We start from the raw sequence: 27155 nt of genomic DNA on the forward strand, positions 1-27155 counted from the left end.
CGCCGCCCAGTCCCAGTCCCAGCGGGATCTGGCCCGAAGCCGCGCCTCCAGGGAACGGGAATCCGCCCGCGACCTTGCGGGTCACTGGGCGGCCAGAGGCTCTAACTTAGACCCAGGTGCGGATGGGCGGGCCGCAGCGTGGGCGGGCGCTTCCCTCGGCCACGTTCGCCACCGGGTTCCCCCACCCCGCGCCGGTCACATGGACGCGCCTTCCGTCGGCCCCAGTGCCGAGCAGCGCGAACCCGGGAGGAGGCGGAGAGCGGCAGGCGCCCAGGGCAGTGGGTCAGCGCCCCGTAGGCAGGGTGGGCGGGGCCGGCCGCCGCGAGCCGCCGGCAACCAATCAGTGGCGTCGAGGGCGGGGCCACGGCCGCGCGCGCGCCGCGCCCCGCAGCGCCCCCTGAGGGGCGGCGGCGGGAGCTGGTCCGGCTGCGCGCGCAGCGGTGGTGGCGGCGGCGCGATCGGCCAGGCTGTAACCGTCGTCCGTCCGGGAGCGGCTGGAGCGGCAGCGGCGGCCGGGAACGGCGCGAGGCGACGCCAGCAGGCAGCGGCGGTAACGGGGGCAGCGGCGGCAGCGGGGGACGCAGCGGCAGCAGCGGCAGCAGCAGCAGCAAGACGGACTCGTGGACACGCGCCGCCGCCGCCGCCGCCGGGCCGGGCCGGGTGTCGCGCGCCGAGGCTGGGGGGGAGTCGTCGCCGCCGCCGCCGCCGCTCCCGCCGCCGCCGCCGCCGCCGAGGTGACTGAGGAGAGAGGCGCCTCCTCGCTCCCGCCTCCGCCGGCCTTCAATGCCCAGTCCCCAGCTCGCCAGCGTGAGTGCGCCCCTCCCGGGCGGCCCCGCGCGGCGCCCGGGCCTCGGGCAGGGGAGGGCGGGAGGCGCCGCTGCCATTAGAGCAGGCCCGAGACACCTCCCCGGAAGGAGGGCCGGGCCGGGCCGGGCCAGGGGCGGGGAGCGCGGCTCGAGGTGGGGGAGCGAGCGAGCGGGCGAGCGTGAAAGAATGCGGGAGAAGGTGCGTGTGCGGGCAGCGTGTGTCCTTGTGGGGGCGAAGGTGTGGCGAGCGCGAGTGGGGGCGAGGAGCAGCGTGGCGGGCGAGGAGGTGTGCAGGGGTGCGCCTGCGTTTGTCCGGCGCGTGAGCACAGGAGCACAGGCATCCCGGAGGCCCCTTGGTCTTTGTGTTGGTAGTGAACCTCCGGGTCCCGGGTCTAACTCACTCAGAAGCGTGGGATCCGTGAGTTTCGGTCAAGTAAGAGGAAAGGGTTTGAGTCTCCCGTGACGCCGATCTCCGGCGCGTCTTTCCCCGTTTCGCGAAAATGATGTAAATTTCTGAATTTCTAGAGATGTCTTTGCCGTCTTCCCAGCCCCCATTTCCCAGGAGCTAACTAACCAAGCTTGACTTCCTCGCCCAGGGTCCTGAGTTTTTGCCGGTTAGCGTATTGGGAAACGTAAACTTTTTTTGGTAGTAGGTAAATGCTTAGTGTTCAGGTCAAGGATATTTATAGTGAGGTGAACCGCAGTATCTTTTAGGCTGTGACTCTCTTACCCTTCTGCAGGAAAACGCCTAAGAAACAGTCATAGTATAAATGTAGATGAAGAAGTGCCATAGTTGGATTTCTGTCTTTCGATTTGTCACGAAATACAAAGTGACTAATCTAGTGTCGTTGTAGGCAATCAGCAAATGCGTCGCTGTAGCTGGGTTAGTGTATGATATTTACTTGTTTCCGCGCTGTGTTATGGAGCAGTTTCAGACAGGAAGTGAGAGAAGTTTAAGCTTCGCTAGTGTGCAAAAGGAAACTAAGGGTATGGAAGAACACATTATCAGGGCTTTGTTTTCTGATCCGGACATTTTTAGTTTCAGATTGAATGATCCGACATGATTGTTAATGAATTTTTCTCTATCTGGGGTTGAAGAAGGGATTATTTTGTTCCATTTGTTTTATTTTACTATTTTTAGAAATTCCAAATAGGGTTGTTCTTGTAGTTCAGTATGGTCTCAAACTCTTTGTAACACAGTTAGCTGGCTTTGAACTCTGATCCTCCTACCTGCCTTGGTCTTCCAAGTGTTAAGATTATAGATGTGTAAGTAGGCTGAATTGGGAATTTGAGATGAATTGTTGATACAGATTTTATACTTTAGTGATGTAATCATAGAAGGTAATTGGAAATAAGTAAGCAAAGCTGAGGCTGGTGCCATAGCTCTGTAATCTCCATTACTTGGGGGTTAGAGGCCAGAGCATGGAAGATTCAAGGACAGCTTGTGAAACTTTGAGAGCTTATCTCAAAATAGTAAAAGGGAGTCTGGGGAAATAGCTCAGTGGTAGAGAGAGCACTTGCCCTGATAGAGAAGCCCTAGGTTTAATCCCCACTGTTACTACCAAAAAAATGTTGGGAATAAGGAAAGTAAAAAAGTGGTTCTTTTTGATAGTGGGTATAGAATTACAGACAAAAATTAGTATGTTAGAAAAAAAAGAAAAGAAAAAAATTAGTATGTTACTGAAGTTAGAAATTTTACGTATATGTAACATTTGATAAAAAATTTTGTTAAAGTGAAAAGATTTTTTTTTTTAATATAAAGTCTGATTTTGTACCGACCTGGCACTTACTCTGCAGCTCAAGCTGGCGTGGCATGTGTGGTGGTACTTTTGGTGGAGCTTCCCAAGTGCTGGGATAGCAGGAATGACCACCAAGCTTAGATAGAAATTAATGGTTTGCTTAGTGTCCCTTCTCTCGTACAATGCTTGAGAAGTAGTGTTGTCATTCACTGGAAGATGGGAGTAATTAGTGGTAAGTGCCACTGTGCTACAGGTGTTTTTTAATACTCATTTAATTCTCACGGCCACAATAAAGGTGGAGGATGTCCTCATTGGCATTTGTTTTGCACATTTTTGAGATGCTTCTGTTTGCCAGGCACTAGGGATTTGGTGATGTGCCCTCTAGACTTCACAGTGATGAGATGAAGAGATACATGAGGAACAGTTACTTTGTTTGGTAACTTGTCCCGGTCATACAAATATTAACTGGATTAAAAATTAAGGTCATCTAAAGCCCCTGATTTTTCCAGGACACCAAACCATTCTCTTAGTAGTGAGTCTGATTTGGTCTAGCAGCTTTGTGCACACGAGAGCTGTGGAAGCTAATGGAGAGGGTTGAGTGTGTTTGAGGCAGGAGGATGGGTGTAGGAGATGCTGACTTGGGACTTTTGGGGGCCTAAGCTAGGCTTTTATGTGGGAGCTGATTCTGCCTTGAAACTGTCTTGGGCCCCAGGGTGTGTGCTTTGAGACAGTTTTTATGAGGCACCTGGGATATGTCTGGGAGGAAAGTCTGATTAAAGAAATGTAGCAGACTTTTATGTTTGGTGGTTTTGTGTGTGTTGTGGGGGCATTTATTGGAGCTGTGGAGTCAACTGAAGTTGCCACTTTGAAAGTTTTTCTCTTGGGATGTGCAGATAATTAAGTCAAGAGATTGCAAATCACATGTAAGAGAATACTCTTGAAAGTACTCTGTTAATTATAAGTTGAACTCCAGATGCAAAGTATTACTAAGACAACAGCTTGTTACATTTAGTATCTACAAAAGCTGGCATTTCAGAACACCTTATTGGTGAAAAAATAGTTCAGAACTGCTGAACTGGGTATTTTCTGACTCAGAACAGAAGTCAGACCACTCCCTCCATGAGTCAGTCAAGTAATATTTAATTTGATTGAACCAAGTTTATAGACAGAAACCATTTACACCATTTACAATGTCAACTGAACTTTGGTGACATTAGGTAAGGAAGCGTAAATGAATGCTTTTGCATATGGATTTTTGTTTTGTTTTGTTTTGTTTTTTCAAGACAGGGTTTTTCCTTGTAACAGCTCTGGTTGTCCTCGAACTCCTTTGTAGACCAGGCTGGCCTTGAACTCAGAGATCCACCTTCTGCTGGGATTAAAGGGGTGTGCCATCATTGCCCAGCCTGCATGTTTTTTAAAGTCAGAAGTTTCGTATGTGTTATTTATATACTTGCTGAAAATTGTGAGCAGAGGAAATTGTATTTCTTTTTCTTGAGTTAGCACCCCTGCCCCCTTTGAACCTAGGGCTTCCTGTCACTCTACTACACAGCTGCACCCTCCACCCTCTGAGAGAACTTTTTCCGTCCTTCAAAGATAGTTTTTTTTTCCTTTTTTTAAATGTAATAATTGCAGACTACAGTTTGGACACAAAGTTGAAATTCAGTAGGGATTTACATTACACTTCCACATTTTATTGGAATTCGTGGTTGGAGATCAGTAAAGCCTCTGAAGAAATCATTGACAAAGAAAGCTTCTAGAGAGCAACACACAGCTTTTAGACATTCATTCTGGAGATGGAAACTTCAGTTAGAGCAAAACCTAAGTTATGCATAGGTAGAAGTTGGGGATCATTAAGTAAGATTTTGAGTGGGTAGAACTCAGGACTCAGTTTAATGTGGTAGGGTGAGTTACTTTAGTAAGGAGGAAGTGGTAGAATGTGCTTTGGGTGTGTTAAAGACAAGGTTAAACCTAAGTGCTCTTGGTTCCAGCATTCCTCCTTCAGAGACTTTTTTGTGTCTCATCACAAACCATCGCCTTTATGTCCATCAAGGTAAAGGAGCTTGTTGCTGATTGACAACCTGAGTTTCATCTTCGGAGCTCACATGATAGAAGGAGACACAACTGCTCACATAAAGTTGTTCACATACATGCTGTGGCCCACACAAATGCACACATACACACATGGGCAAAACAAATGTAAAAAACCCACTAAGTCACCACATCCTAATATTTATTTATTTTTGGTTTTTCGAGACAGAGTTTCTCTGTGTAGCTTTGTGTCTTTCCTGGAACTCACTTTGGAGACCAGGCTGGCCTCGAACCTGGAACTCACAGAGATCCGCCTGCCTCTGCCTCCCGAGTGCTGGGATTACAACAGGCGTGCGCCGCCGCACCTTCATGAAGGAAAGCTGCATACCCATGTAGCTCTGTCCACTTTCCACCAGTCTTTATGAAGTTGCTAGGACTTGGGTGAGAAAAATGACCTTTCTATACATTGCACACCTTTTGAAGGTGTTTTCCTTCTACTGTATTCTCTCTCTTTTCCACCTCTCTTCCTCTCCTTCCTCCCTTTTTCCTTCCTTTTTCATCTTTCTGAGACAGGGTTTCTCCAATTATCTGGCTGTCCTGGAATTCACTGTGTGTAGTCCAGGCTGGCCTGGAATTCTCAGAGATCCACCTGCCACTGCCTCCCAGTGCTGGAATTGAAGGTGTTCACTATCTGGGACCCCTTGTACTATATTTTCAATTATTGTAGATTGATAAAGCATCAAAATCTTTCCAAGAAAAATCATTTTGAAAAGTTGACCAGTTACACTTGAGTTTTTGTGACTTGATTGCATGCCTAGAAACTTAATTCCCCACCCCACCCCCCAGCTGAGGACCAAACCCAGGGCAGCACTCTACCACTGAACTAAATCCCCAACTCTAGAAACTTAATTTTTATTTATTTAATTTATTTTTATTTTTTCAAGACAGTTTCTCTGTGTAGCCCTGGCTACCCTGGAACTTACTCTGTAGACCAGGCTGGCCTTGAACTCAGAGATCTACCTGGCTCTGCCTCCCGAGTGCTAGGATTGAAGGTGTGCACAGAAATGTAATTTTTAATAAAGAAGGCTGAGGATGTAAGGTCAGGGGTTACCGTGAGCTTTGAGGTCACCCTGGGCTACAATGAGACTATGTCTCAAAATATCTTTTTCTAATTCTAAATCTATCAGGTATTTAAAGATGAGGGCTGGATGGTGGTGGCGGCGAACGCCTTTAATCCCAGTACTTGGGAGGCAGAGCCAGGTGGATCTCTGAGTTCAAGGCCAGCCTGGTCTACAGAGTGATGAGATCCATGACAGGCACCAAAACTACACAGAGAACCCTTGTCACCAAAAACCAAAAAAAGGGGGAAAGGGGCTTCACTGTGCTTTCTTTACTAGTTGAGCCTGGTCTGAAACAACCCACTTTGAACATTAGCGCTACCTCCTGTAGAGAAATGGTGTTTAACTCCTTTCATTGCGCCCTTGGATTGAGAGTTTATTCCTCTCAGAATATTCTTTTGGCATAAAATGCACCTTTGAAATACTTGTTCTAGCAGTTCTGATAAATTATATTTTTATTTCTACAGTGATAAAAATGTTGGCTCTAAGGAATGTATCATTTGACAGTTCAAAATCAGATCTGCTTTTTTCTAGCTTTAGGTCTTACAGCTTTAGGTAAAATTGGACCATCTTTTCCTCCCTCATTGTATTATAGGAAGTACTAGGTTGTGTCATTATATTTGAATGTTTAATCTATGTGCATGTTTGGTATTTATTCTTGTTAGTAGCAGGATGAGTTGATATGTTTTCTACTTTGCATTACGGTGAAAAGCCTATCTTAAGGGAACAGAGTGGCTGGTTAGTACAGAAGGATATGAGTCACCAGCAGGGTTTGTCAGCAGATTGAGAAGGATGTGATAGAGGGACAATAGATTCTAGTGACATGATTCTCCACTTCACATGTGTGGTTACAAACAAATTTTCATTTGGTTTTTAGTTTAAATTACATAAATATGATAGGTACTTCAAACATGAGTCACATGTGCATATACATGTGGTGTGGGTTCTCTGGTCCATGGGAAGCTAACACAGAGCCTTGGGTATGCTCCTTAAGCTGTATCCTCAACCCTGACTATTTTGACAGGACCCAGGATCCAAACTGTCAGTGCTCCTGTGACAGTTTCTGAAACCTGGAATTCATCATGTTCCACCATACCCAGCCAGGTTATATTTTGTTTTGCATTTCTAGTCACATGAGATCTTTAGTTAAATTCATTTCTGTTTCTGAGGGAAGAAAACAATTCAATGATCAAGCAGAGTTAATGAGTATAAAGAATACTTATTTTTATTGTGGAGTTTTGTCTCTTTGTGTGTGTGTATGTTTGTGCCTCTGTGTCTATCAGAAGAGGCAACCCCCCTCTGACAGCATTTGCTCCACTATTATGACCACTACTCCACTTTGGAATTTCTGAGAATCTTTAGTGTCATTTGAACTGGTCTGAAATTCTCCATATGGTCAAGGTTGTCTCCAGTGTTAATCTGCTTAACCAAAGGCTAATCTTTCTCTAGTCACCTATCTCTCACTGTTCCTGATTTCTTCCAGTTGCTGCCAGTTTCATACTTTTTCTTAGGAGGCTTTGTTTTTTATTACGTCTGTGTTTCTGTGCCTGTGTAAATGTGTGTGACACTTGTGTGTGGCAGGGCAATTTTCTGCGCCCGCCCCCCCCCCCCCAAACAGGGTTTCTCTGTAGCTTTGGAGCCTGTCCTGGACTAGCTCTGTAGACCAGGCTGGCCTCAAACTCAAAGAGATCCACTTGCCTCTGCCTCCCAAGTGCTGGGATTACAGGCGTGTGCCACCACCACCCGACAATGACAGAACAATTTAAATGGAGGTTGTTTCTCTCCTTGGACCCTGTGGATTCTTGTTTTTCTTCTTGGCAGTAGGTACCTCTACTCTTTTCACGCTTTTCCTAACCTATGTAGTGTTAACATGAAAATTTATTTCCCATCAAGTATTTTTTTGCCTATCCTTTTAGGAGTTTGATACTCTGTAGAGTGTGTGGTGTGCGCATAGCCACACAGATGCCTTGTCATAGATTGGTGTGCTGCATTTTGGTGTCATTCAGCAGAGGTGAGGTCTTAAAAATGGAGGAAGCATTTGGAAGAAGAGGACAAGAAAGATTTGATTTTATGTTAAATTAGAGCCCGTGTTAAACTAAGTTAGTGGCAACAAAAGATTCTTGGCAAGACATCAGTGATTTCACCAGTAAACTTCACATTCATACATAATCTATACCATTTATTTAGTTTTTTTTTTAATTGGGAATATATCTGTGTTTAATGAAAATAAACATGCCATTGTTGGACAACTAGTGGTTAGATAACATACTTAAGAGACCTACAGACATAGATGATTGAAGTGTGATTCATAAAAACAAGCATAGAGGAAGTGAAGTGTAACTTAACAAGCTTTCATTGAAAAGTAGACAAAAATGCCCTAACAGCAGAATGCTTTCTGGGGCTCAAACAAAGGACTTTATGCTGACAAGATGGGTTTTGGAATGTCTTATTTGGTATCCTGAACATACGGAATGTCTGTCTGTCTGTCTGTCTCTCTCTCTCTCTCTCTCTCTCTCTCTCTCTCTCTCTCTGGCAGATACTGGACAGAGTGTGGTTGTTGTCAATGTGTTTTACAAACTGAGAAAGGAAAGTGTTATGTTGACCTATGCATAGCTGGGAAGTTCTGAAACATTGTATTATAGATAATTAAAAAGGGCCTTTGGGTTTTTGCTTTGCATGCTGCTCCTGTGTAGTGGGTTATTTTGAAAGGTGATTCAAATAACCTTTCCAAATGTCTGTTTTGCAACCTCAGGGAACTTGCAGCTGCTCAGTCATTTCAACTGTCCTGATAGCAGCCTAGGAAACATTTCAGAGTGGTGTTGACAGGCAGAAGCCAGGTGTCTTTTGGGAGTTTGCTTCTGAATTAGCTTTATTAAACAGTTGAAAGTCAGGATTCGGGTGGTTTGATTTAGATTTTTTGGTTCTGAGGATTGAACCCAAGGCCTTGAGCATACTAGGCAACCGCTTCTACTATAGAATAGTACCCTAAGCTCTCAAGTGTATCTGATAATGAAATAATTCATTCAGTAAGCAGGTTTTGGATTAATATGTGTATGGTGAAATTGAAAACTGAATTAAAATGATTAAGATTTAAGTTGTTTTCCAGGAAAACTATTTAGTCTGGTGAGCTTAAAGAAATATAGAAGAAAGAACAAGAAAAACAAGTATGATGTCAATTTTGTGGCAGAGCAACTAATTGGAGGTAGTTCTTACTGCATGAGAAGTTTACCACAGTTGCTTAGAAAAAGAGTGAGCATAACTTTATAATAAAAGAGGCTTGGATTTCTTGAAATGCTAATAACTAGTATTTAAGCATAAAACTCATAAAAAGGATGGCCTTGATACTTTCATTTACAAAGGATTCATTTACAAATGAAAGTATAGATGAGTAGAATTAATTTAACAGCAGTTTATTTTTATTTTGTTTTTTGAGACAGGGTTTCTCTGTAGCCCTGGCTGTCCTGGAACTCAATCTGGAGACCAGGCTGGCCTCAAACTCAGAGATCTACCTGCCTCTTCCTCCAGAGTACACTACCATCATCTGGCTTAGCTGTTTTATTTTTAAAAGATTAACTGAAGACAATTGGATCAGCACCCATTGTTAGGATTATACCATTAGGTCTTTTCATGTTATTAATTAATATAATTTTTTTTAAGAAAAAGTGAATATTGACCATAATACTGTGAATTGTATTGCTTTATTTTTTTGTTTTGTGTACTTTTTAAAAAAATATGCTGATTATTATTTTAAATTGTGTGTGCAGGAGTGCAGGTGGCTGGAGAGGCCACAGATGTTAGTTTCCCTGAGGCTGGAGTCACAGGTGGTTATGAACTACCAGGTGTGGATACTGGGAACTGAAGTTGGGTCCTCTGCAAGAGCAGTAAAGGCTCTTAACTGATGAGCCATCTCTCCAGCCTCTGTTTTGTGTTTTGAAAGTTTCATTCTGTAGTCCAGGTTGGCCTGGAACTGACTGTAACCCAGGTTGGTTTTCCAGTTTATGGTAGTCCTACTGTCTTTGCCTTCTTAATGCTGGGATTATAGGCATGTGCCACCAGGCCCAGATAAATTTTATTTATAAAAGGAAAAAATGACATTTTAGGACAAGAGATTCATCTGGAGAAATGCTAATCTTTAGGGGGAAAATACATTATGCAGTTGAAAAGTACAGTTTCAAATATGGCTTGAAAATACTGCAGTACTTGTCTTAAAGCTATTTGTAGAGGAATATATTACTAAAAAGGAATTTTCTAATCACCAGGATACAAATTTGAAAACCATTCCCTTTCATTTGGGTGGAAACGGCCCACTGGATGTGAGTGAACAGCTGTCAGTGTTCTCGGAAGCAGGTGTGGTTGTTGGTTAATTGCTTTCCTTTCCATTTTGAGTGGCAGGCCATGTGTCTTTGCTGATTCCGAAATGTTAAGACATTTCCTGCCATCAAGGTCATAGCTTCTTTTTATAGACTGGATTATTGATTTCTGTACTGGAACTTCATTCTCAAGTTCCCCTCTTAAAAAAGGAGGAAGTGCAGGAGTGGGAAGAGCAAGGAGTAACTCTGAGAGTTGTTTTCTTTAACTGGCCAGCGAAGCTGTCCTGCTGGTTTTGTCCCGTTGGCAGATATTTTGGCTCCTGCTTTATAGAAGCACAGCGGATGCTTTATTTACTGTCTAGGATCAGAGTCAGTAGAAGGAGGGAAAAATTCTGTGAATCTTCTTCTAAGTTTCAAGAAGCTGTGTCTCCAGTTTTTGTTTGGTAAATGTAGCATTAGAGATAAAGCAAGGTAGGTGGCCCAGGCTGGAGAGAGCAGTTGGTTGTCCCAGCAGTGTTCAGAATGGGTTAGAGTAAGTCAGGAAAATGAGCAACTTCAGTTTGAGACTAGTTAACTACATGAGAAGTGTTTAATTGGTAAAGATGATTTTTCTTCAGATTGTGTGCCTTTAGAAGCTTTCTCAAATAATCAAAAAGCAGTACAGATATTTCCCTCAGTAGTCTCCCTATTTTTGATGGTCAAGATGATTTTTGTCTGTAGTCTGAGTAGGTGTCTATGAGTTTTACAGTTACTCAGGGCCTTTACTTTCACCTTCAATATCCAGTTTTTGGACGCAGCCTTCTGGGTTCTACTTCAGAGTGTATCTGAAAACTGACTTACCCTCTGGATTGTTACTGTCTTGCTCTATAACACCTTATCTCCTAGACTGCCGAAACAGGCCCCTTCGCCCATCTTTTTGCTTCCACCCATATCATTTTTTCAGTCTGTTTTTGTAAAGCAGCTAGAGTGATATCTTATTTTAAACAAATTGTCATTTTTGAATGTAACCATTAATTTGCTTCATTTGAGGGTCACTGTTCTTTGAATGAAAGCCAAAATTTTATGGAGCCTATAAGGTTCTCACTTCTGACTCTACATTCTTTGTCCTCTTTTTCAGTAGCACTGGCCCTCCTGTTTTTCCTGGAACACTCAAAGCATGTCCTTTATAATTGTAACTACAGCTTAGCTTATCTGCTTGTCTAATGCTCTGAGTATCTATTTGGCTCACACCCTCTAGGCTTGATTAAAATGTCACTTTTCTAACAAATTCTTCTTAAAAAATTGGAATCCCAGTCACTTCTGGAACTACAGATTATTTAACTTTGCATTTTTCTTCAAGGAGTGGCATTGTATCCCCCCCACTAAAATATACAATTCATCCCAATAGGAATTTTTTGTTAATTGCTTTTTTGCATTAAGAATATGTGACATAGTATATATCCAGTAGATGTTTAAATTAATACATCATTATATAGACAGTCATAAAGAAATTTTAGCTCATCTGGATAAATTCAGATTAGGTCAGTTGTATTTATTTTAGTGGGAAATACAGATGTTTATGGAAGATGGATTTGTTTTAGCAAGGTTTTGGCTCTGTATACAATGTACATTTGGCTTTAAGTATCCTGATCATAGAGAATAATCAGACTCATTTGCATGGTTTCCTGTAGAATTTATGTTAAGAAAAATAACAGTACATAAACTTGCTTGTTTTTTAGACTTTGGGGTGTAGGTTCTGTTTGCTTCTGTCTAGAATTCTTGTAGTGTGCGTTTATATTATAGTGTGCTATTTTAATTTGGTGAATACTGGCATAGGTCATCAATTAGAGGCTTATATGACTTAATTTGGAGCTGAAAGAGGTGGAAAGCTTGGTGGTAGTGGATTGATGTTAGTAAGATTGGATCAAATTAAATAGGGCTGATCTCTCATGCCTTTGAATTGCTGTATACCCATATGAACAGGACTGTAGTTGCTGAGCCATGACATGAAGTTTGCTGAGTCTTTAACAAATATGAAAACTGTCTTCCTAGAACTGTAGTACTCACAGGCTTGCCTGGGACAGAGGGACTAGCCCTCTGGAGGCCTTTTCTAACCCTGTGATTATTACAGTATTGTTTGGAACATACATTTAAATCATTAGAGGTTCTTTATCACCCTAGAATTTTTAAAAGAGATGTGTAGTATTACATGGAAAAGCTAAAACCATTCAAAAGGTGTATGTTAAGATAAACAAATTATGCTTCTGTCCTTTAGCCCCTCTCCACACTTTCTCTGCCTTCTGGAAACCTTATCTCCCTTATCTTTGTAACCTTTAAGATAGTCCATGGGTATGAAAGTGCACACATGCATTTCTAAAAGCAGACCATGTACTCTGCCATGCATCTTTAAATTTAGTTTGCTAACTAGTGTCTTTCATCCTTCTTTACCTATTTGTTTATTATGTAGATCTATTTTATCTTTTAACCTTTGCCTAGTTCTCCATTTTAAGAATATACCCTGCAGCTGTTCTGTGGTGGCGCACTTGGGAGGCAGAGGCAGGTGGATCTCTGTGAGTTCGAGGACAGCCAGGGCTACACAGAGAAACTTTGTTTCAAAAAACATACATACATACATACAGTCTAATTAAAGGATGAGTACTGGATTATTTTATACATGTTGGCTATAGACTCGCCTTTAGATGGATACAAGCAGAAGGATACTGACACCAAGATTTAAACTGTTTTTTTTTTTTTTTTTGAGCTGAGGATCGAACCCAGATCCTTGCGCTTGCTAGTAGGCAAATGCTCTACCACTAAGCTAAATCCCCAACCCAGATTTAAACTGTTTGATACCCTCAGAGTTTTAAGTAGTCTCCATACTGTCTCAGCTAGTTAGGACGTTAGGACTTTACTTGCTTGCCTGTTCTTCCAAACCTCATATACTTTCCCTCTACTCCGTCCCTTCTTTCTAGCCTTCCACTTAAGGGGATTTCTGTGGCAAACCATTCTTTTCAATTCTTCTGTGAAAATATATTCTTTTGCTGAAATTAAAATATTACATATAAAACGGAATTATACCAAAATATCTTGAAAAAACCCATGTGTATATATGTCTGTGGAGGCATATACTGTTGTGAGAGTGCTCTTGGAGGCCAGTTTTGTTGTGAGCTGCCTGACATGGGTGCTGGGAACTGAACACTGGATTCTGCAACTCTTGAGCATTCTAGCTGTGGTAGATTATGGTGGAGATTTTGATTTAAAAACAGGTTGTTTGCTTTGCATCAGTGTCAGCTGCAGTTAACATTAGTTCAGCTGAAATGATAGGCGCAAAACTCTACTGTTGATTGTGTAGTTGGACTCTTGGGAAGGGTGGGACAGAAACTTGGTTTTATCATGTGTCTGTTAATTTTGATAGAACATACTGTTTCTTTTGGCGGAAATTCTGTTGTTGGAGCTCTTCAGTATTAAGAATTGAAAATCTAATAAAAAGTTATCATTATCCCTGGAAATGGTTCTTTCCAAAATGAAGTGGGAGGAATAGGATAGGATAAAGCTTGTTTTGTTTGCTTAGCAGACAAACCCTGGAGACTAGGTAGAAAATTTAATGCCAGGACCATAAGCTTTTAAGTCTGGCTGCCACTACAATGCAAGCCTGTTAGTGCCTCTGCTCAGCTGATACACATTAACTGTGATAACGTTGAATCAAAAGATTCAAACGCAGGTTAGAATTTCCTTGTGTTTTGCTGTGCACTGTATGCAAACCATTGTTTTTAGTAGTTTCTGGTAATCTTTTCCTCATAGAAGTCAGCAGTTGCAGATGCTTGAAGAAAATCTAGACTTGCATGCAGAGAGAATGGGTCTTGAATATGTGGGTGCATCCAAAGTGGAAGGGAAAAAATAACTAAGGAGTCAGGAGACCTAGGCTCTTGTCTTGAATTGCTCCTAATTGAATAGTGTTGGTCTTAAAACATTTAACCTATGTGAACAAGATCTTTGAGGTTTAAAGGTCAGAATAATTTATCTGCATTTCTCCTAGCATTTCTCCAAAGCTTTGTGGCTACCCAAAGAGTGTTCTGTAAAATGTCCTGTGTAACTTCAGGTGCCTGTGTTGGAGGTTACAATTAGAATTAAAATGGTATAGTAGTCACAGACAGTTTTGTTTTTGGCGGCCCCCGCCTCTTTTTTTTTTTTTGAGACATGGTCTCTCTCTATGTAGCTCCGGTTGTCCTGAAACTTGCTATGTAGACCTGGCAGGTCTTACAGAGATCTGCAGCCTGGACTGGTCTAAAATTTCTGTGTATCAAGCAAGGGTGGTTTTGAACTTATAGGGGGGAGCACCCCCATTCCCAACCACCCCCTTTTTTTCCCCCTGAGACAGTTTTTCTGTATTGGGGATAGCTGAGGTCTTGTGCATGCTGGACAAGTCCTTCATCACCAAAATGCACTCAGCACAAATATATTTATTGCTGCAAATTTAATATATTTTTTTGAGACAAAGTCTAAAAATGTAGCCCTGACTGGCCTGGAACTTGGTGATCATTCTGCTTCCCAAGTACTGGGATTTACAGACATGTGCTGCTGTACCCAGCTTTTAAAATTATTACTTTTAATTTTTGCAGTACTGGAATATCTAACTCAGGGTTTTATGCCTTATGGGCAACCATGCTACCTCTGGGTTTTATTTTCAGCCCTGAAACATCAAATAAGCATTTAGTTATTGGTGACTTATAGAAGAGGAAAGAAAAAGAACTTCTTAGACCATGTCCCTGTTTCCAGAGGAACTTAATCATCGGACTGAGCCTGTTTGTAATGAAACATCTTAAACTGTTTCAAAGCAGCAGGCCTAAAAAAAATTACGGATTCTGCTACTTCTCTGACTTACCTTGTGTTTTAATAATATTTGGATAGAAGAGTGCTGTAGGAACCACTCACTTTCAGATAGCTTATACTTTTTTTGTTCTTTAAATCTATGTGGATGTTTTGCTTACGTGTGTAGCTGTGCCTGACATGCATACAAGAGCCTTCAGAGACCAGAGGAGGGTGGTCGGATCTTCTGGAATCAGAGCCACAGACAGTTGTTAGCTGTCATGTGGGTGCTGGAAACCAAACCCAGGTCCTCTGAAAAACCAAGTGCTCTTAACCACTATTTATCCAGCTACAGAGTTCACATTTCCCTTTTAAAATTATTATTATTATTATTTATATTTTTTGGGTTTTTTTTTTTTTTTCGAGACAGGGTTTTTCTGTAGCTTTGGAGGCTGTCCTGGAACTTGCTTTGTAGACCAGGCTGGCCTTGAACTCACAGAGATCCACCTGCCTCAGCTTCCCGGGTGCTGGGATTATAGGTGTGCGCCACCACCGCCCGGTTTAAATTATTTTTTTAAGGTCTAGAGAAATGATGGCACATTGCTTGTTAAGAGTACTGACTGCTCTTCCAGAGAGCCCAAATCCCCAGCACCCACTAGGTGGCTCACAACTATCTATAACTCCAGTTCTAGGCCCTCTTCTGGCCTTCATAGGCAGTATATGTATATTATATAAAGACATGCAGGCAAAACACTCATACACTTAAAATTAATAAATCTTCAGAAATTTTTAAAAAACTTTTTTAGACAGGGTTTCGTTGTGGAGCCTTGGCTGTCCTGGAACTAGCTCTGTACACCAAGTTAGCCTCAACTCGCAAAGATTGGTCTGCCTCTGCCTCCTGAGTGCTGAGATTAAAGGCGTGCAATACCACACCAGGCTACAAAATTATTTTTTGAAATATTTACTTTTATTATTACTTTTAGCCCTACTTGTTTATGTGTTTGCTGGCTATGCACACATGAGTGCAGGTACTCTTGGACGCTAGAGGTTTTGGGTCTCTCAGGAGCTGGAGTCACAGGGAGTTTGTGAGCCACCCAGTGTAGGTGCTGAAATTTGAAGTTGGGTTCTTTTCAAAAGTAGTATACTGTCTCAACCACTGAGCCATCTCTCCAGCCCTAGAATTATTATTTTTCTTAGACAGGTCTTACCATGTAATGTAGTGCTGGCTGGCCTGGAACTCACTTTGTAGACCAGACTTGCCTCAAACATACAGAAATCCACCTGCCTCTGCTTCCTAAGTGCTGAGATTAAAGGCATATGTCACCAGTTCTAAATTTTTTTGGGAAAAAAGATTCCCCTACATTATTTTTGATACATGATCTTTTTTGGTTTTTCGAGACAGGGTTTTTCTCTGTAGCTTTGCGCCTTTCCTGGATCTCGCTTTGGAGACCCGCCTGCCTCTGCCGCCCAAGTGCTGGGATTAAAGGCGTGCGCCACCACCCTGCTCAGTGGTGATAAATTAAAACACGAAAACCACATAGCCAGTAGAAGACTGTAGATCGAGGCCCGGTTAGTTCATGTGACTTGAGACAACTTGAGGGAAGTCCTTTCACTTCTCTTTTTCTTTTCACGTAAATAACAGCTATTTGGGGAGAGAGGGAGTGTGTGTGTGTGTGTGTGTGTGTGTGTGTGTGTGTGTGTGTGTGTGTGTCTGTCTGTCTGTCTGTCTGTCTGTCTAGGCTTGCCTTGAACTTGCTATATAGCCAAGAATGACCCGGAATTTCTGATTTCCCTGTTTGTACCTTTCAGCTGCTAGGATTTTTGGACATGTGCCACCACAACCAGTTTATGAGGGGTTGGTGATCAAACTAGGCTTGTTAGGAAAGCAGTCTATCAGCACCCACCCTAAAATAAAAATTTGACCATGCTTAATGGATTAATATCATAATGAGGGTAATGCATAAAATTTTAATAAAATGAAATCTTTGAAGTAGAATTTTGGGCCGGGCAGTGGTGGCGCACGCCTTTAATCCCAGCACTCGGGAGGCAGAGCCAGGTGGATCTCTGAGTTCGAGGCCAGCCTGGTCTACAGAGCGAGATCCAGGAAAGGCACCAAAACTACAGAGAGAAACCATGTATCAAAAAACCAAAAAAAAAAAAAAAAAAAAAGTAGAATTTTGTTAAATGTCTTCAGCCTATTACAGATAGATACCTTATTTTAAACAAAGGCTATATGTGAAAGATCTATCAAAAGCAGAAAAATACAACATTTTTGTGAGCTGAAAGTTAAAAAAAAATAGTCGATGGAACGTTTTCTTCAAGTAATAGTGATTTTAATGAATTTTTAAGATCTAGACATTGAAAAATGAGTTAGAAATAATTTATTCCCCTATGAACTGTATTGAAGCAGTTTTGAAAAAAGATAAGGTGTTTAAGACTCTTGTTGTGTATGCACCCTTGTCGTCTTTATAGGTGGCAGTCATTTAGCATTGGTGATATTTGACCTGTCTTGGGCTCTCAGGGAGTGTATTTTTACTTTAGACTTCATGGTTACTGGGTTCTTAACCTCACTTCCTGTTACGTATGCTTTTTCTCCAGGTTTTTCGTTGGAATATACGTTGCACATTTATGGCGATTCTGAGTGTGAGGGCAGACTTCTGCCAGGCTCAGCACAGCGTTTTTGCTGACAAGTGAGCTTGGGGATATATGTGCCATAATTAACATTGCCTTGAAGACTCTGGACACCGAGACTGGCCTCAGAAGTAGTAGGCTTTTTTTTTTTTTTTTTTTAATTGCAAGCATATTTCTTTGAATGACTCCAGTAAAATTAAGCATCAAGTAAACTAAAGTGGAAAGAACCTACACCTTTAACTTGTCTCACTAGTGCCTAAATGTAGTTGAAAGGCTGCTTACATTTTGTATGTAGTTGGATTTTTTTGGAGGCTGAAGGTATCCATCTGCAGACATTGAGGCCCAAGTTGAATTTGGATTGAAGTGGATTCTGAATACGTCTGCCTGTGTTGGAGAAGCTTCATAAGGAATAAACAAGTTGAATAGAGAAAATAGTGATCAATAATAGGCATTTTAGTGGTCTTTTTAATGTTTTCTGCTGAGAAACATTTCAAGATTCATTGATCCCCCTTCCCCTGTTTTCCCTACCACATTCACACACGCACGCTCACACTTTTTATTTGCCATAATGAACCGTCCAGCCCCTGTGGAGATCTCTTATGAGAACATGCGTTTTCTGATAACTCACAACCCCACCAACGCTACTCTCAACAAGTTCACAGAGGTAAGATTGTAGGGTAGTCTACTATTGGGATTGACTTATAGCTAAAGTCTTACTAAAATTAGAATAAAGTTGTGTGATTTAGCTATGAATGTTTATTCTTTAATAGTTTATATTGGGTTGAATTGTTACTATAGAATTTTTTAAAGACTAAGAAACTTGGGGGCTACTCTAGATTACCTAGTACTTTAAACCTTGTGTTCTTTCTATGTTCATTAGTTTTTTTTTTTTTTGTTTTGTTTTGTTTTTTGTCATTTTTAGTAATAAAACACATTTGTTGAGCATAGTATGTCCTCAACATTGCAGTAAGCACTGAGCACTGCTTGTTTTTCAGGTCAAGGTACAAAAATTCTATATGACACAGGCACGCTTGTTCCCTCCTCCTTCTTACAGATAATACCACTCAGCTTCACAGTCATTCATTTAATTTGCCCAGTGGCTCATTGCATTTGGTAGAACTGACACATAAGCCTGTCATGCTGTCACTCAGGTTAAGGGGGTGGATGAGATGGGGAAAGGAGAACTCTCGGGTGTGACAGCCTCAGTTCAATCCTTGAGGCTATGACAACTGATTCCCCCAAGGTATTCTCTGATCTCCGCACACGTGCTCTACCAAACATGTGTATGTCCCATGCACACTAAATTAAAATGTAATAAATAGAATAAACTCATGTTATATTTCAAATTTCAGTGAAAAGATACTCCAAACTACTTAGTAATAGTAGTTATTACGATACAGGAACCCAGGAATTTGGGGGAAGGAAGTGGTCATGGGTAGTAGAACAGAGTCTCATTTGTTCCCCCCTTTTTGGTAATGAAGAAACGCTTTACTCTTTTAGCAAATATTTAAATGTAAAGTTTTTAGTCTTTTATAGGTTGTACTATCAAATGTGAATTTGCAGCTGGGATTCTCACTTTATGGGGGGCAAAGCTGATGCCAAATAGATGTTTATTGTAAAAAAAAGTTGCAGCACAATTTTTTGCTGAGTGATAACCATGAAAATTGTTTCAACTTTTAAAAAATTTTTTTTTTCCCATTTCTGTGGTACTGGGGATTGAAACCAGGACCTTGTGCAGGCTTGGTATGGACCTTTCCACTGACTTATATATATCCCTAGCACATGTATTTTGAGACTTTTCCCCACCGTACTTCAGTGGTACTGGAAATAGAACCCAAGACCTCGCCTCATGAATGTCAAGCAAATACACTGCCAGTGAGCTGTATCCCTGCCCTTTTTTATTTATTTTGAGGCACTCACTAAATTTTCTTAAATTATTTATTATTTATCTGTCTGTCTGTCTATCTATCTATCTATCTATCTATCTATCTGCCTGCTTACTTACTTATTTATGTTTTTTGAGACAGGGTTCCTCTGTAGCTTTGGAGCCTGTCCTGGACTAGATCCACCTGCCTCTGCCTCCCGAGTGCCGGGATTACAGGTGTGTACCACCACCACCCGGCTCACTCACTAAATTTTGAAGGCTGGCCTTAATTTAATCCCATAGCTCAGGTGGGTCTTGAATTTGTGATTCTTTTGTCTAGCCATCTAGGCAGCAAAAATTACAGGTCTGTGCCCCTAGGCTCACTTGAAATTCATTTTTAAAATTCCTAGCTGGGAGGTGGTGAGATGGTTCAGTGGATAAAAGCACTTACCACCAAACCTATATGGTGGAAGGAGAGAACTGAATTTTGAAAATTGTTTTGGAACCTCCATGTGTGCATTGTGGTATGTTCACAAGTGCAGGTACAAAAATGAATAAATGTGAATAAGATTTTTTAGACAAGGGTCTCACTATATAACCTTGTCTGGTCTTGAACCTCTGGAGTTCTGCCTGCTTTTGCCTCTGGAGAGCCATTCCTGACCTGTATTTTCTCTTTAAAGGAGCAAGGCATTTGCTTATAATTGTTTACTAGCTCTTTTTAAATCACTTTTTCTTCCTAATTTCAAAATTAAACTTACTCTTTAGAAAAGCAATAAATGCTTATTACACAAAACCCAAAATATATAGAAAAGCAAAATAAGAGCCAGGCATGGTGTTGAATGCCCTTCATCCAGCACTCAGGAGGCAGAGGCAAGTGGATCTCTGTGAGTTTGAGGCCAGCCTGGGCTACAGAGCGAGTTTCAGGACAGTTAGGGCTACACAAAGAAAACCCTGTCCTGGAAAAACTATAAACAAAGCAACAACAACAAAAACATTGAGTTGTTAAATACCTGGCTTCTGGATTTCCCCCCACATGTGTGTATATTTATAAATACACTTATGTAAGGTCATACCACATATTCAAAACTGTCCCCCCAATCCCTTTAGTGTTCCTTTCATAGTTGTCATAATATTATCTGTCTGGGTGTACTATCCCTCCCTTAATCATTCCCTTTTTTTGGGGAACATTAATAAACATTTCAACTGTTTACCATTCTGTTCTACATATGATGAAGATGTTGTGTAAGCTGTTCTGTCTTAATTACCTCTTTTCAATGAAATCCCAAGAATAGAATTTCTAGGTCAGTGTTGTATGCATGAACTTTGAAAGTTTTTGTGCTGTGCTGCTACACTGGTTGACCTTTATAAAGATGAATTTTTCCACAAGGACTGTGTGTCTGCTATATGTTGCTGCAGTGAGATCAGTTTTGAGCTTTGCCTAAGAACAACACTGCATAGTTTCGGCTTGTATGTTTCTGAAAACCAGTTCCAGATTCCCTGAACAAGTTTTCTGATGACTGTCTTTCTTTAAAGGAACTTAAGAAGTATGGAGTGACAACTTTGGTTCGAGTTTGTGATGCTACATATGATAAAGCTCCAGTTGAGAAAGAAGGAGTCCACGTTCTAGTGAGTGCATAGTGTCTTTGCTTGTTCCTACAAATACATCTTGACATTTCAAACACTAATATTTATGAAGCTTGATACTCAAGTGCCAAGGTAATAGGCAGTTTTTTTTAATTTGAGATTTTAATTTTTTAAATTTGCTATGTAAACCAACTGCTTGCAACTCAGAGATCCCTCTGAATAAGCAGTTTTGATAGCAGTCTTCTAGAGTTTTCTTTGGATTGATAAATGAGCAGCAGCATTTATTGTGTCCTTGGAGTCTACAACTGTAGTGTATTTTCAACAAATGAAAGGCAGAATCAAGTAGACACTTAATCCTAAAACATGGAAATTGGGGACTGGGAAATGTCTCAGAGAGTGAAACGTTTCTGTCAAAGCATGAGGACCTGAGATTGACCTTCAGAACCCAAGTAAAAAGACCATGTCTCAAAAAGTTAATTCTATGGGGTTGGGGATTTAGCTCAGTGGTAGAGTACTTGCCTAGCAAGCACAAGGCCCTGGGTTTGATCCTCAGCTGGGGGGTGGGGGGATAAAGTTAGTTCTAGCGGCAGGAGGCTCTCTGATTTCAGGGTCATCTTGGTCTACACAGTGAGTTCCAGGCCAGTGAAGGATACAACAGGGAGATCCTGTCTCAAAACCCCCACATGGCCACACCCACAATGGAAATTGTTATTTTTTTATTTTGGGGATTAATGCAGTATTTAGCTTTTGTTTCTAGGCTACTAATTTGAATATAATAATTTCCATCAGAAATACTTCATATGGAAATATCCTCTCCCAGTTTGTAAGTATGACCTTAGTGACTTAGTGTTTTGTGGATCATTTGTAGAGGACAAAAAGGCAGGAGCAAAAGCTGAAGGCTAGGAGAAGGCATCTTGGTACAGAGTACTCTTTGGTAGCCTTCTTCAAGAGCTCTAGTAGGGTTAGACTAGTTCGGTTTGAATACAAAGCAAGCATGCTAACTGCTGTTTCTTTACAGACAGTAAGAGACTCTTATTTGGAACAAAAACAAAGCAAAACAAAAAAGCCTCTACCATTTCCCCTGAATAATTGGCTCACAAGAGTAACTCTTAGGAATGAAATGACCTTGCAGTCTTCTATGCCTTTTTGAGAGCAATGTAGTAGGAAGAGAGCTGGAGCTTTTGTGAGTAACTGGGAAGAAAGTAATGGGAGGTAGATGGTTCTGTGACTCCTCAGGTACGGACTTGGTCAGTGGCTTGGAGGGCAGTTGATACAGGTAAGTTTCCTTGTTGGTCAGTCATCTCATATTTGTGACCCATACTTTTCTCACTTTTGCTTTAGTGAAAACATGTTTTTTAATGATTTCACTGCGGGGCTGGAGAGATAGCTCAGCAGTTAAGATCACCAACTGCTCTTCCGAGGACCTGGGTTCAATTCCGATTATACACATGGCTGCTCACAGCTGTTTGTACCTAACAGTTTAGGTACAGTTTGTTCCAGGGGATCCAATACCCTCACAGACATAAAAGCAGGCAAAACACCAATGCATATAAAGTACACATAAATAAATTATTTTTAAAAAAGTTCACTGCTTGGCATTGAAACAATTGGCTTGCATTTTTTTCTAAGAGACTAGTCCATGGGCTGGAACTGCTGTCGGTAAGATTATGTGTATAGAATGCAGCCCTGTGAGTTTATTTTTTTGAGGCAGCTTCATGTTATATAGGTAGGCCTCAAACTCATTATGTGATTGAGGATGACTTTGAACCGACCTTCCTTCCTTTACCTCCCAGTGCTGAGGAGGACAGGTGTGTGTGCTGTGGTTACTTTATGCAGTTCTTGGAGGGTGAGCCCAGTGCTTCCTAAATGCTACAAGCAAGCACTCTACCAGCTGAGCCATGTCCCCAGCCTGGTTCTGTGGTGTTTTTAGTTTATTTATTTTTTTGTTTTGTTTTGTTTTTTTGTTTTTCGAGACAGGGTTTCTTTCTCTGTAGCTTTGGAGGCTGTCCTGGAACTAGCTCTGTAGACCAGGCTGGCCTCGAACTCACAAGAGATCCGCCTGCCTCTGCCTCCCGAGTGCTGGGATTACAGGCATGCACCACCACCACCTGGCTTAGTTTAATTTTTAAATGTTAATTTTTTGTTTTTTGTTTTTTGTTTTTCCGAGACAGGGTTTCTCTGTGTAGCTTTGCGCCTTTCCTAGAACTCATTTGGTAGCCCAGGCTGGCCTGGAACTCACAGAGATCCATCCGCCTGGTTCTGCCTCCCAAGTGCTGGGATTAAAGGCGTGCGCCACCACCGCCCAGCTTAAATGTTAGCATTTTTAAATGTGTGCATACATGTGTTTTCATGTTCTGATCTGCTGGAGCTACTGGTGGTTGTGAGCCACTTGATAAGGGTTCTGGGAATTGAACCCAGGTCCTCTGGAAGATCAGTAAGTGCTCTTAAACACTGAGCCATCTCTCTAGCCTTGTTTTCAACTTTTATAAATAAAATTTTGTTTTTCATTATTGTGTACATGTGTGGAGCCATCAAGCTTGCCTAGTCCTGTGTATTTTAAGGAAAGATTTAAAAATTTTTGAAGTGTGGTGCATCTCTCACTCAGCGCTTGGGAAGCTGAGCAGGAAAATGACAAGTTCAGGACTAGATTGGTCCTGAACAATGAAGGAAGGTCAAGGCCAACCTGAGCTTCATATGAAATCCTGTTTCAGAAAACAGAATATTCAAATTAAGCTGAATACAAGTTAATTTTTCCCTCTTGTGTGTTCTTAGTGGGTATATGAGAAATCACCTTGCTTTGATAATGAGCAGTATGAGAAGACTTTGGATTGGCCATGGTCTTTGAAGCAGTAATGTTGGCAAACACCTTCATAAAATAGAATGAGCTAGAGAACTTAAATTAGTTTGTAGAAGATAATGCTGGGTCTGGGATTTATTCCAACCCTTTAAGTTTGGCTTTCTGTTTTGTTTTAAATAGCTGTGCCCAGATAAAATTAAAGGTCTTACTTAAACTTGAAGAAAATGAGGAGGTTACCTTTTCCCACACAGATTTATTTATATTTTCCCAGTAAAAAGGTTTTTGGAAAGAGTCACTCTAGTCCAGGGGAATTGGGATAAACCAGTTAGCTGGTAGTGATGTCAGTGTCGGTACTGTAGGTTCTGATATTTCTATTTGTTTAATGCTCTTTTTTTAGAAGATTTATTTATTATGTATACAGTGTTCTACCTGCAGGCCAGAAGAGGGCGCCAGATCTCATTACAGATGGTTGGGAGTCACCATGTGATTGCTGGGAATTGAACTCAGGAACTCTGGAAGGGCAGCAAGTGCTCTTAACCTCTGAGCCATCTCTCCAGCCCTTAATGCTTCTTTTTAAGAAAGACAGCTGTTGTGTTGCCTATGCCTGCAGTCCCAGCACTTGGGAAACGAGGCAGGAGGAGGGGGAGCCAATGGGAGGCAGCAGCAGGTGAATCTATTTGAGATTGAAGCTAATCTGGTCTACATAAGGAGTTCCAGACTAGCCAGATCTACATATTGAGACCCTGTCTAAAAATGTTAAAAGAACAAAAAACACACAAACTGCCTATCAGTGAGGGCAGCATGTTATGTGCATTGTTTTTTATCCAGGTACACTTTAAGGAAGTGTTAGAGGAAGTAAGCTCTCCATTAGGGTTTACAGTTTAACTGTAGTGACAATTGTTGTAACACTGGCAGCCCTTTAATTATGAGGTATAGTTGACAATTCAAACATAATTTGCTGTCATGGCCAATGGCTACTTAGAATATTCCACTGGTGCCAGTAATGATTGCTGAATCAGTTTAGTGCTTGTTTCTTTTCTAGTATTCTTACTTAGTCTCAGCACAATAGTCTGGAGCTTTAAAAGGATTCCCCATTTCATTTTTGTCCTTTAGGAGGGGGAAAGAGTGCATAAAATGTGGTGAATCCTGCCCATTTGTGTTGGAGTTATTAGGACCTCTTGCCTATGTAACAGCAAAGACTAAACAAGCAGTAATGTGCTGTTTGGTAAATGCAAGGAGGGCTGAAAGACAACCCAGATTGATGACTAGACAGAGAGGGAGGCTGGGTGAGCTGTGGAAGCATACACCTTTAGTCTCAGCAGTTGGGACTAGAGGACTCTATTGAGTTCAAGGTTTGGCAGGGCTCTATAGAGACCCTGTCTCCTCACTAAAAGAGGAAGTGAAAGGTATTTCAGCACATGCCTGTAATCTTAGAATTTGGGAGGTAGAAGTTGGAAGGATCAGAAGTCCAAGGTCATTCTCAAGTTAAAGGTCAGTTTAGACTATATGAGACCATAAAACAGGATGCTTAAAAAATCATCTCAAGGGTTGGGGATTTAGCTCAGTGGTAGAGCAGAGCGCCGCTTGAGGCCCTGGGTTCAATCCTCAGCTTAAAAAAAAAAAAAAAAAAAAAATCCTCTTAGGAGCCTATCATTGACACTGTCCTTACTAAATGACCTGTATTATTTGGGTGGAGGTTTAATCCCCCCCTTCTAATTTTATTTACACAAAGATAGTATTTCAGAAAGAAATGAAAAACAGAGATTTCAGAAAACCATTCTCTAAGCAAAAGATCTTATAGCCCAAGGGATAATTCTCAGAAGCAGTTGTGAAGGAACCAGTGAGACTCCATGAACCAGTGAGACTCCATCCGGCACACACTTCCAGGGGACCTACAGTGGTTAGCAATGTCTGTCCAGGCACTTGTTCTCAGCTGCTCTAGATCTGTGACACAACAGTTCTTGGTAAAGATAGGGCTGGGGGAGGTAAGTGGTAGGATGCTTGCCTAGTGCCTATAAGTCCCTAGGTTCAGTTTGCAATGTTTATGTGTATGTCTGTCTTTAGATGTGTATGGATGGCGTTTGATTATAGATCATTTTTGAAGGCTTAACTTGGCAGATTGAAATTTTGGTTTTGGATTTTTTTTTTTTTTTTTTTTAGCAGTGATTAGAATTGTGTGAAGAATAGTTGTACAGAGCCTAGCAGTAGTGGCACATGCCTTTAATCCCAGCACCTGAGAGGCAGAGGCAGGAGGATCTGTGTGAGTTCAAGGCCAGCCTGGGCTACAGAGTGAGTTCCAGAACACCTAAGGCTACAAGAGAAACTCTGTTTCAGAATAAAACAAAAGAATAGGTTTAAGTGATGCAGTTAATTTAGTTAAGCTTGCCTGCCCTGGCTACTATTTTCAGTTCATCTGTATTAGGATGTTAGTCCCTAAGAACATACCAGTTGAATGTAAGAAGTCATTTCTTTTCAGGATTGGCCATTTGATGATGGAGCTCCACCCCCTAATCAAATAGTAGATGATTGGCTGAACCTGCTAAAAACCAAATTTCGTGAAGAGCCAGGTTGCTGTGTTGCAGTGCATTGCGTGGCAGGGTTGGGAAGGTAAGAACTTTTACTTTTTTTTCTGAATTTATTGGTGTGTCTAAGAAAGCCAACTGAAAATTTCACCTTGGTAGAACTTGCATTTAGTAACTAAATGATACTAAATTATTGGAAAGGAAATGAGCAAATGCCAGTGTAATAAGCTTTCTTAAGAGCCAACTGTGTTGGTTCTGGATTGGATTCTAATGCTATATTGCATGTAGTGAGGGTCCGTGCCCCATTTCAAGAAATAAAGATACTTAGGTCATTAAGTGGGCAACAAAATTGAAATAGTTTTAGAGGTTAAAGTATCTGTACATGGTTGGGTTTGGATTGAAATGAAAGGGAGTTAACAAGGTTACTTTTAAACTCGAACAGCAATGTATGGACACTGAGAATTGACTGATTTTAGAACCTTTTCTGCCAAATATGCTTGCAGAAGTTTAAGTGCCAATTTATGAGTGCGCTGTGACTCAACTCCCTGTGAGATGCCATTGCCTCCAGGTGGTGGTGACTTGGGCTATTAGCTCTGCTTAGCACTTTAGTATGTTAAGGTTTCTTCATGAGGTTGGACGTTTCAGCCCTTCTCTTGAAGGCTAAAGGTGGTGTGAGGCTTTACTGGGTGGCTTTATTTCTGCTGCCTGTCTCAGGTAGTCGAGATGGTGTCCTATCAATGGGCTTTCTAAGACACCTTTCTTTGGGGGTGGGGGGATAGAGAGGCTGAGTGTGGTGGTGGTGGTGGGAGGGAGGCAAGAAGGATTGTCAATGAGTGTGAGTAAATGTGAGGCCAGCCTGGTGTACATAGCAAGACCTTGTCTCTGAAGAAAAGAAAATATCAAGTTACCCAGATGAGGTGAAAAAGCTTGAGTTAGTTTTTTCTTTTCTTTTTTTTTCTCTCCTTATTTTT

At 41.5% G+C, this 27155-nt stretch overlaps 1 protein-coding gene across 2 annotated transcripts in view; it reads left to right on the forward strand.

Moving 5' to 3' along the window:
• The first annotated feature begins 390 nt into the window (after window positions 1-390).
• Window positions 391-27155, forward strand: part of Ptp4a2 (protein tyrosine phosphatase 4A2) — a 31171-nt gene continuing 4406 nt past the window's right edge. The window contains exons 1-4 of one of the 2 annotated variants that reach the window (XM_036178435.1): window positions 391-807; window positions 17385-18081; window positions 20815-20907; window positions 26139-26269. In XM_036178435.1, coding sequence (XP_036034328.1) covers window positions 17986-18081; window positions 20815-20907; window positions 26139-26269 — 320 coding nt within the window. In that variant the 5' untranslated portion in view covers window positions 391-807; window positions 17385-17985. Of the gene's footprint in view, window positions 808-985; window positions 1006-17384; window positions 18082-20814; window positions 20908-26138; window positions 26270-27155 lie in introns of those variants that run through there. The other variant, XM_036178436.1, reaches the window with a different exon arrangement.

This window comes from Onychomys torridus, chromosome 2 (assembly GCF_903995425.1).
Source record: "Onychomys torridus chromosome 2, mOncTor1.1, whole genome shotgun sequence".
Taxonomy (NCBI): Eukaryota; Metazoa; Chordata; class Mammalia; order Rodentia; family Cricetidae; genus Onychomys; species Onychomys torridus.